Below are 10,941 nucleotides of genomic sequence, written 5' to 3' on the forward strand. Positions count from 1 at the left end.
TTCAAAACAAACATTTTAAAGTTTATATCAGGCTGTAAATTATGAAAATTACTCAACACATTAATGAGAAAGAAAAGTAGTATATTAATTCTTTCTATGATGAATCCATTTTAAGAGTCTCTTTCAGGATATTTTATTCAAGATATTAGGTGATACCCATTGGAGCATTGCAGTAGACAAAGAATATCTTAGGACCTAAATTGCTGTTTCTCCTACCCCAATCTGTTTCAGAGGGAAAATCAAAGTTAAGAAGGGCAGCCTCTCCACAGGTATCTTCTCTTCAGCTGTGTGGTTAATATCCATTCTGTGTCAAACCTGCAAACAATTTCATGAAATACCAGCAATTTCTTGCCAAGATTTAAACTCTTTAAAATTTCGTATTTTAAACTTTTTCCACCACTAGTTTCAATCTTTTAATTTTTACAAAATGGAAAATAAAGATAGAAAATTTTAAAAAGAAATGAAACAATTTCAGTTTGTAAACAAACTATTTATAGCTCACAGTCATGCAGTGCATGTAAATACTGCAGGCAGAATTTCATGGCTAAGTGATTTGTTTCTACCGTGCTGAAGATTTTCTTTCTGCTGCTGCCATACACAGAATGGAAATCTTTATCCCATACCACACTGTTCAGCTTCCTACATATGCACCACAGAAAGCTACACAAAGGGATGGGATTTTTCTTATTATATGGTGTTTGAACTATTACACATACCTGTTGACAATTTTTAAAAGAAATATTGCTACATGTTCTGTTCACCATAGCGACATAAACAAAAAGATGGAAATAAAAATAGTTTTCAAGGACATGTCCCAGAACCACTGAATGTTTTTTATCATTCTGAATTTTGATATACGCAGTTACTGGATTGTCTGTCATCTGTGCCAAGTACATTTACACATAAAGCAGGCAAGATCATTTAATCTCATCTATGTCTAATTAGTGCTGAACTGTAAGAACCATGGATGTTTTGGGGGCCTTGTATCTACCAACTTCCAGGTGAACTTGAAACTTTTTGGTTAAACATAGAGCTCAATCTGGAAAAAATTAGCACATTTATTTATATTAAATAATGGTCTTTTTAATAACTGGGAAAATACTAGGGGACTTGTTCCTTTATTAATCTAGCTATTAACTGCTTCTTTGTCAAAGGAGTCCTATGATTCTGAGTAAGCATTACTCCCAGCTTGTCCCTATGGGAGTAGGCTGTTGGATAGGTGTGTCACCTCAACTGGTGGCTCCCCTGTCACCTGAACCAGTTGAATCTCCCTGAAAACCCAGTGCCCTGGGTCACCCCCATGATCTCCTCTGCAATTCTCTGTGGCAACTTTGGTCTGTGCCAGTCCTGGACGATCCATGCTGCCACCATGCAGAGCTACCTTCCATGGGCAGAAATGCCACTCTGCAGGAAGAGAAACTGCATGGGCAGCCACAGGTGTAGCTAGGAAAGAGAAGAGGAACTTTAATCTGTAAAATATGCTGCCCTTTGCTGGTAGTGGTCAATGCAATGTGAGCTGTGGACTTACATTCTCCGTGAATTGAAAAAAATGTTGTTTGTGTAAAGTGAGAAATCTGTACAAACTTTTAACTTTGCAGCTCTGGTTTTAAAATAATGCCTCTTTGAGAAAAGAGCTGTGTAATTTCATGTATTTTAAAGTACAGTTTTACATACTGAGTATTGTTTAACAATGCTGAACGCAATAACTGTCATTGCCACTTAAATGTATTGTGGAAGACATGAACATACATTTATTTGTATAATGCAGCCTTGGTTGTTATTGTGGCCGTGACCGCATCCTGATTTAAAAGGTCAGTGCTTGTCATACATCTGATTGCAAACAAGGCCAGAGTTCTTATCAATCTGTGCTGTGAAGACTGAGCTGTTGCCAGGTTTGTTGGATGATTTCAGATTGTTATAATTATACTTAGCCTTGTGTCGATATCAGTGTTAAAATTACTGTTATGTGTATTCCTTATACATGTTCTTTGGTTGCTGTTGAAAGATGTGAAAATAATTCACCTTTCTTTTTTTTAATTACCTCCATTTTGTGCTGACATAAATGGGGTATACTTTATATAGGTGTGTGTTTGTGTATATATTTTATATAAATATGTATGTATAAAAGAATACTTTGGGGACTAAGACAAAATAACCATTTAGCTTTTGAAGACTAAAGTTACTTATGATATAAATGTTTTTGGTTTAGATTCTTCAATTGAAAGCGTACTAAAAAGATAAATCACTGTATGGTGACTTGCATTTTTCTAAACAAGTTAAGGATCCAAAAAGCAGTATTTTATGTTTTTATATCATCATAACCATATACCAAGGGGATTCTCTATGGTATGAGGTTTTTAATGAAAAGATTTGAAAGAAAGGTCTTTTCATTAATAAGATGGTTGAATATACCTACGTGTTATGATATGGAATATTTGATAACAAATAGAGGGAGTTTATGTCCCATTGCCATGTTTTTGGATGTTTAAAATCAGATAGCAGAATTGATTATAGGAACGACTTATTGTAGATGTGAACAACATGCAGACAGGACTCTAAATAAGTATCCTTTTCAGACTAGTTAAGTATTGCAAATCCACTTAGTTTAACAGGGTATACACACTGGAGAGAATTCACAAGCAAATCTTGTGATTTTCAGGTAATTGCTCGTTTCCATAAGCTGAGCCCTTCAATAAAATACCAAATGTCAGAAGACTCTCAATAAAGTCAAGAAAGTTAGAAATGTTGACATATGCAATAACTGAAACACTGCTCTGTACGTGTTGCCCTTATTTAATATAGTAGGAAATCTCCATGGGGGTTATTGGTTTGGACATACATACATATGTACAGCTTATTCATCTCTAAGAAAATTTCTCACAAGGCTGACACACGATTCTGTTTTCTCAACTTGTTGCTTCATCACACCATTCCTAAAGCATTTTTCATTAGAAATACTGTTTTACTGAGGTTTTTACAGAATAAGTCTATTCTGAACTAGACATCAATGTTGTATTAAGGATTCTCTTAAATAAGAAGTTCTCCATTACTCATAGGCTATGCTTTCACATTCTGATTCTTTTGCACGATAATCTTCTCATAATGGGAAAGGCAGTTGTTCACCAAATTGTATCTGTTAAATTCTGAGCCAAGACTGATGCCCTGTCAGAAGTTTATTGTTATTGAAAATGAACTTTCTAAATGTTGTACATCTGTTTCAAATTTGTTGTGTTTCTGGCTACCTGCAGGCAATCGATTGTATAGTAAGACAAAGGAGAAGTTTACGTCACAAATGGCAACTTTCTAGTTTCTAAAACTTGACTTCATTTTATGAAGCTTTTGCAAAGCCTTTTATCTTGCAGATATTCATGAACCATTATGATATCTTTCTGCTGCAGAAATTATAATGGCAAAAACAAGAGATGTTTGTTTTGAGGGAAGGTACAGATGAAAAGGCGAAAATGCTTTAAGAAAAGCAAGTCTGAGACAAGCTGTTTCAGTTCCAGCCTCAGACAAGTAGTTATGCTCCCTAACCTCTGAGTGATTAGGCTTATGTGTTTTGAATAGAACTGGTAATTTTAAGGAGATAGATAAAATAATGCTCTATTTCTTCATTAGATGAAACCATATTATTAAAACAAGAAAAACCCATAACATTCTATGACTTTTGTAGCACCTTATTCGCAATTTGAAATCACAAAGTCTGACGACAGTAGTAATGTAAAATGAAAAGTGCTCTCTCTACAAAACTAAACTTTTTCATAATCCAAAGTTTGAATGAAGCCATTTTGTCAGATCTTGACAGGTAATGCTCTGTATTCCCAGAAAGGCCATCCATTTTCACTTGCTCTTAGCATTGGCCTCAAAGTTTCAAATTGTCACCTCATGAAAATGTTATCTAAAATCCTTCTCAGAGATACAGGATTCCCCAATCTCCACAAGGGACTTGCTAAATCTATTTACTTGATCATGTCAAACCAGAAAATGTTTCCCTATGTCTCGGAAAAGCAACTGTTGCATGTCTGGACCAATAGCAAAATAGGACAGCTTCACTAAGAGAGAGCATCACTTGGGCGTATCGGTGGGGTTTGAAAGAGCTGCTGTGCTCCATTCTCCCTCAGATCCTCAGTGGGGTGTAAAACTTAGCATTACCATAGCTACAATTAACTTACAGCGTCTGACGATCTGTTCCACCAACTTAATTTAAATTTCAGTGTTACTATATACCATAATCCATTCTGCACCAATATTTTCTTGATACATCTCAGAAATGGTACGATAGCCCAGGCCACTGCTATGGGTCAGAATTTAACCTAATTATTGTGAAAGAGATACTTGAACCACATGTTGAAACAAATGTAACCATATGTGTACAACAGCAATTTAAATGGTAGCTCTTTTGTGGGTATTTTTCTTCTTTGTTGAAGACATTTTCATTTTCATTTTGTAGCCAAGCACCAAGACGTACTCACAGAGTGGCAGACACTCAGTATCAGTAGAGGTTCAAATGCAGCGGCAGCGGCAAGAAGAAAGGGAGAGTTTCCAACAAGCTCAGCGGCAGTACAGCTCATTACCCAGGTATGGTAACTGTCTGAAACTATTCAGTGTATACGAGCCTAGAGCTAATTTCATTTGTGGAAGGAAAATATTGTACTTTGTGCAGACGCTTTTGTTTAGCATTGATATAAGGTGGAATGTGTTTGGTGTGGAAAAGGCATAAAATTTCTTAAGTGAGAGCATGTGGCAGCCTTTTATTTCAGGAGGATTACTTCAGAGCTGATTTCAGTGGGATTTCAGCACCCAGCAGAATTGAGCACGCAACAGAACCGAGACACTGAAACAAAGCTATTCTTTGTGACACACCATCCAGTTTAATTTTCTGCAATTACAAAACTCTCCTGAGCATGACATGGGTTGTCCCCTTTTGACATGTCAGATGATATTTTTTTCTGTTGCCTTATTCTTTACTGGATAGAAATTCTACCTTTGTGATGCTAATACAGAGCAAATATTAAAAGAAAAAAAAATCTCAAGACCTCAAACAAAAGAATACAGAACTGAGAAACTCTATCCAAAAAATCAAGGACCTTCAAGTTTCTAGTATATATATTTCTTCTAAATTACTGGGTCATTAGCAAAGGAATGCTGAAAAATAATACACTTTTCATCTAAACGAATTTGTATTTTAAAAAAATCTTAGATTTGCTGTTTGGGAAAAATTGATATTTACTTGATATTTAGCTTTAAGAATTATTAAAAGTTTGCTCAACTAGTATTGTAAATTAACTATCATAGTCAAGCATTTTGCAAATAGTGTTTGTATTTTCAAATATCAGTGGCAATGGTTGAATGGAGAATCCTTAACACCAGAAGTTAATGTCAAATTCGTTTCCAACAAGGTCCTGTTATTTTTTGTGTCCCATGTGGAAATGGTATGTAAAAAAAATTTTGTGACAACATATGTTTTAACAAGTGTACTATAACTCCCTTTTTTTTGGGAAACAAATAGAAGCTTCATAATCAAAGTTTTCTAAGCATGAACTCTTATCCTACCAACATCTTTGAAAGTAAAACAGATCTCTCAGATTTTCACATGCTTTAGCACCTTTCAGTGTGGAATCTTTCTGTTAAATTTGGAAGGTGGGAAAGGAAAATGTAAAGTTAATGTGTTTTCTTAGATTGTTAGTTAGTCATTTTGAAGATTTTTTATATTCCCTTTGCTTCTTATCTCTACCTTCCTTCTGAAGTGACCACACCTATTAATGCCATATTGTTTTTCCTGAGAAATTCTCTTTCAGTTTTGCTAGTTCCAGCAATGCACAGATTGGGTGGAAGAGCACTGATGCTAGTGTCACTTTTAAGTTGGGGAGGGTATTTTTAGTTTTAAAGCTATGATTCTTAAAACTCTCTTCCCCTGTTCTGCTCAATCACTGGTAGCATGTAAAAGTTGGAAGATAGCTGAATACAGTTCCAGCGGCAGAAATTAATAACTCTAAGGAGAAAATTAATTTACAAGAAATTTGTAAAATAATGCTTTTGGTCATAGAAATGCTTGTTTAGACTGAGAACTTCATTCAATGCAGTTTTCAAGATGAGAAATTATAGCAAGCTAGCACGGCATGTTACTGAGTAATTAATGATAATTTGATGACTTTGAGCACTCTGGGTATTTGAGCTGTGCTGAGAGCAGAATGAATTTCAGGACCTTGGGCTAAAGTTGAGTGTTGTAAATACCATGATACTCCTATAACAAGCTGAGACAACCCGTTCTCTAGCATCACAAACTGCTTGTGACTCTGTGACTGATCTTTAAAGAAATCTTATTGTTACTCTGAAACTTAGGTCCCAAGCTTAATGTTGCAACTGTGGCTTTGTAATGATTAAAGTTTCTGCACTGGATTCATTCTTGACCTTTGTTGTTTTTCATCTTGTATAGTCTCTAGGATCCTCCTTTTTTCCCCTTTGTACTTTCAAATCATTAGTAGTGAAGACAAATAAACTCTTGAGTCAGTTTTAAAGGATCTTCCCAGAAAGACAGGGAAAGTGGGCCAACTAATTTTGAACAAGTACCAGAATACAGTCAGTAAATTAAATCAGTTCAGCTAGTCATCCTCTTGTCCCATGTGAAACTGTAAAAGCAATGTTTAACTCCAAGTTAATTTTCTAGCACTTAAAATTTATCTTGCTCTAGATCAGAAACCTGACAGTTTCGTAGCCTACAGAGGTTCGTTCAATTTGCTCTCGTTCCAGCGAGTGATAAAACATGGCACAGAAGCATCGTTTCTTTGGCGAAGTTGGATATGCAAATACCAACACCAGCTATAAAAATTTGCATAAGAACTTACATTATGTTGTAATTTATGCTGTAATAATTTACATTTGTCCTGAATAACAATTTCCATCCAGAGGCCTCAAAATCTGTTATGAAATAAGGTGGATATGGTCATTTTCAAATTACATGTGTGGACAGAAGATTGCAAAAACATTAGGTGACTTTTTATTTTTGCTAACGGTAGAAATATTCTCTGGGTCTCCTATGTCTTTATTGCATATTCATTGGATGAGGCCACATTAAGCCATGTGTGTTGACATGAGAAACCAAGCCATATATAAACAACTAAGCGAATTTCTTATTGATTAATGTCACAATATATTCTGTTTTACTGCTTGATTCTCATATACTAATTTTAATCTCCAAGTGGGTATCTCTTTTGCTGCCGCATAAAATTGTTTTGCTTTATCATCAACAATCTTATTTTAAATTCATAAAAGCATCTAGCAGCTTGATAGTAAATTAAAGCTATTTCAAAACCATAATCTGTCTTTAAAATAATGTGATGGTTTATTGTGAAAAGAGATAAGAATTTGTAATTCCTATATGTATTTGATTTATTTGTCTACCCCCTTGGAGCCAAAAAATGAGCAAAAAAGGTTATCTGTGCCTTTTCTTTTATGAAAACTATAGCAAACTGGGAAACAGTCCTGAGATAGCACAAAATTCTTTAGTTCTAGAAATGGGAGGAAGAAACTCTCATCTGTGTAACTACCTATCAATAATGAGCTTTATCTTCTGTCTTGTGCAGTGTTAGAGCAAGTGTTCTAAAGATCTGCCTGTTGCATTTTTAATCATGTGTGAGTCTAGATTCAAATCTTTAATGAGTGACTTTACAAGTGTTGGCTGTTATCTGGTTTCTTAAGAAGCACAACAATGTCTTAGGTCTTTCCTAGTCTGCAACTGAACTGAACTGTAGCACTTTTCTCTTGAGAACATGATGGTGGTTGTAGCACTTGGAGGGGTTTTCATGACATATTCCTCCTGAAGAGGCCCAGAAATAGAGTTCAACTCTATAGGAAATGTTCTCCTAACAAAAGAAAGAGGCAAGATGCCTCTTTGATGCCTGTTTGCAGCAGCAGAGAACATGACTTCTGGAGAATGATATAGCTGGGGAAAACCTGATGGCACTGCAGAAGCACCCTTCTTTCCAGGGATTGTTGTCAGTAACAGTAGAAGTGGAACCAGAACATTTGTCTTAAAAGTATCTTCTATTTTTCTTTCCAGGCAGAGCAGAAAAAATGCCAGTTCTGTATCTCAAGACTCCTGGGAGCAGAGCTATTCCCCTGGAGAAGGATTCCAGACTGCAAAGGAAAATCCCAGATATTCCAGCTATCAGGGATCAAGGAATGGCTATATGGGGGGACATGGCTTCAATGCTAGGGTAATGCTGGAAACACAAGAACTGCTCCGCCAAGAGCAGAGGCGGAAAGAACAACAACTGAAAAAAAAAACTTCTTCTGAAGGGCCTAGCAACTATGACTCTTATAAGAAAATTCAGGACTCTAATTATGCCCCTCCTAAAGGTCCTTTCAGGCAAGATGTACCGCCTTCACCATCTCAGGTAGCGAGGCTGAACAGACTGCAAACACCAGAAAAGGGAAGACCATTTTACTCTTGAGGTGAAGAAAATGAAGATCAACTTATCATGCAATAAGAAACATTTTCATACAAAGACTTATATTTTGAAAACTTTTTAAACTGATGGTACTAAGGAATATATCCGTTGTCTGTTTCAGTGCCTTTAAAAATACAGGCAAAGCTTTGGTGGGCCTTATGTCTTTGCCGTTCTGTCTCAAGTGTCGAATTCATGGAAGGATGTTCCACCTTTGACAATCATAGCGGAAGTGAGCAACACTGCCCCTGCCGTACTGAGTCCCATAGCCCAGTCAAGTAGTTGTCAATGGCTTATTACTAGGATTTGTTGTAATGTGTTTTACTTTGCAGTGACTTATTACACCAACATGCAGCTTTGTGGCATAAAATTAATGAATTTGAGGTTGAAGGAAGCATTGACATGTTCTTTTTTATTTCTCTTGGGTCAGGAGGAGGGTTACATATCACTCTTCAGTGGAGAAAGCTTAGCTCTACTCTGGATCGCAGTTGCAGTTCTAAGATGTTTTATGGTGGAGTCATTACCAGTCTTTGTTGATCAATATTTAAGTGTCTGTATGCTGAAAAACTATCCTTTTCCTATTATGCACATATGCGCTCTTTTTCTCTCTCCCCACTCTGAGCTTATTAAAAAAGCCTTTATCCTGACTCATGAGGAAAACAATATTAAGCTTTCCATTATCCTGAGAATCCTGTTACAATTGCCTTATAATCTTAATACACAGTCCATTACAAATGAAATAACTTGGAGAGAGACTTTTTATACAGTCACAGCCAAGCCCTTGATAAGTATATTTTACTATTTTATTGAAGATGGGAAATTATGAACAAACATACAACTGCGTTCTGCTTTGCTTTACTTCTAAATTAATTTTGTCTTATGACACTTGTGTCTAGGAAGAGAACTAGGGAGGGTATCGTCCTATGGTCATCTCATGCACAGCTGTCTTTGGGCAAATTTTGGAGATAGCTTAAAGCAAGAGCAGAAGAAATAGAACATTTTCTTTGGATCAAAAAAGTGAAAAGAAAACAATTATTTTTACAATTTGTGAAGCTTTGTGGACAATTGCCTTGTGCTTCCGTATACTATATTGTTGCATCATGATGCTACATTAAAAATAAACCTGTAAGTATATGAATGAGAGAGAAGTGGAGACAAACTGTTACACATCATCCTGAAAACATGTCAATATCCAAAAATAACTAAAACAAAAAAAATTGCTCTAGGAGTGAGTAACATTTGAATGTGCGTATGGGATATGAGAACTTCTTTTGCAGCAGCTGTTTTTCATGTTTGTTGGTCTGAAGGTCATGTATTGTAAAAAATATAGCTGGATTGCTGAAGTGCCTGCAAATCCTGATGTGAAAAGGCTTGAGAATGGATCTCAGCGTATCATGTACAAAAAGGAAAGAAAGAAAGCAAGAAAGAAAATCATGTATTGTGTGATTTTAAAAAATGCCTATTTTTTTTTACTGGCACATTTTATTTTTGCGCCAACTTGTTTCTAGAATTTATGTGAAATATAAGCACACATATCTGTGTCTTTTATGCCTATTTGTTAATGTTTTTTGTTGTTAATAATGTACTCCATGTTAAAAAGTTGTTATTAGTGACAAGCACAGTGACATTGGATGACAATAGCTCTTTTACACAGAATTTACAAAGCTGTGTAAAACAGCTTTCCGTGTACATATGAAATTTAGAATAAAAGGCTGTTTCCATCCTTGTCTTGGTATTGCCTGTATACCCTTATGAGAACTCTGCAGACATTGAGTTTAAAAATATTTAACAGATGTTATTTTATCCTATTCCTAATGGTTTGCGCATGTCTTTCTGTAAACGCTGATAAACATCAGCAAAAAAAAAGATTTACAGCCCAGCTGAACACCTGAAGACTATCCTCAGAGGGGAAAAATACTCAGTTTAATGTCTTGTGTTATTTTAGGCCATACCTGTGACATTTTAAAGGTACCTTCTTAAGATTAACCTCTGTGGCAAAAATCTTTTGTACTGTAGCATAAAGTCCTCTCCCTGAGGAGAGCACTGTCAGAAGGGCACCCGCTGTCCTCTGGCCAAACCTGGGCATGTGTGAGGAAGCCCACTCTGCACTGAGCATGTGTTTTGGGCTTTGATGGGACCCCTTCACAGGAATGTTGACATGGTGAAAAGCAGGAGAAGGCAGATTTATGAATAAAGCAATATTTACAGTGCCAGTGATACTGGTTCCCCCATTAGTATTGGAGCTGTGTCTGGTTTTCTCCCTCTTCCCTTTTTGTTGGACACTGCAGGAATGTCAATCATAATTCTGTATATGCATGACATCAGGCTGTTGCCATGGCAATAATAGTGTCAAATTATTCACTGTGACTTTAGTGTGGGACTCAAGGGGAAGAGTAGCAGCAGCTGCAAGGTGGACAGGCAGCTTTCAGTGCCCAAATAAACTAAAGGCACTATTTTGCAAGAGACCTAAATTGTGGCTTCAAGTTGTGAGTGA

General features: G+C 36.2%; 1 protein-coding gene across 14 annotated transcripts in view; it reads left to right on the forward strand.

The window, feature by feature from the left end:
- Positions 1-10,174, forward strand: part of PARD3 (par-3 family cell polarity regulator) — a 453,511-nt gene extending 443,337 nt beyond the window's left edge. For all 14 annotated transcript variants that reach the window (XM_030491258.1, XM_030491178.1, XM_030491241.1 and 11 more), the window contains 2 exons: positions 4,451-4,578; positions 8,060-10,174. In XM_030491258.1, coding sequence (XP_030347118.1) covers positions 4,451-4,578; positions 8,060-8,453 — 522 coding nt within the window. In that variant the 3' untranslated portion in view covers positions 8,454-10,174. The remainder of the gene's footprint in view (positions 1-4,450; positions 4,579-8,059) is intronic.
- Positions 10,175-10,941: the final 767 nt, after the last annotated feature.

The sequence above is a fragment of the Strigops habroptila genome, chromosome 1, assembly GCF_004027225.2.
Source record: "Strigops habroptila isolate Jane chromosome 1, bStrHab1.2.pri, whole genome shotgun sequence".
Classification (NCBI taxonomy): Eukaryota; Metazoa; Chordata; class Aves; order Psittaciformes; family Psittacidae; genus Strigops; species Strigops habroptila.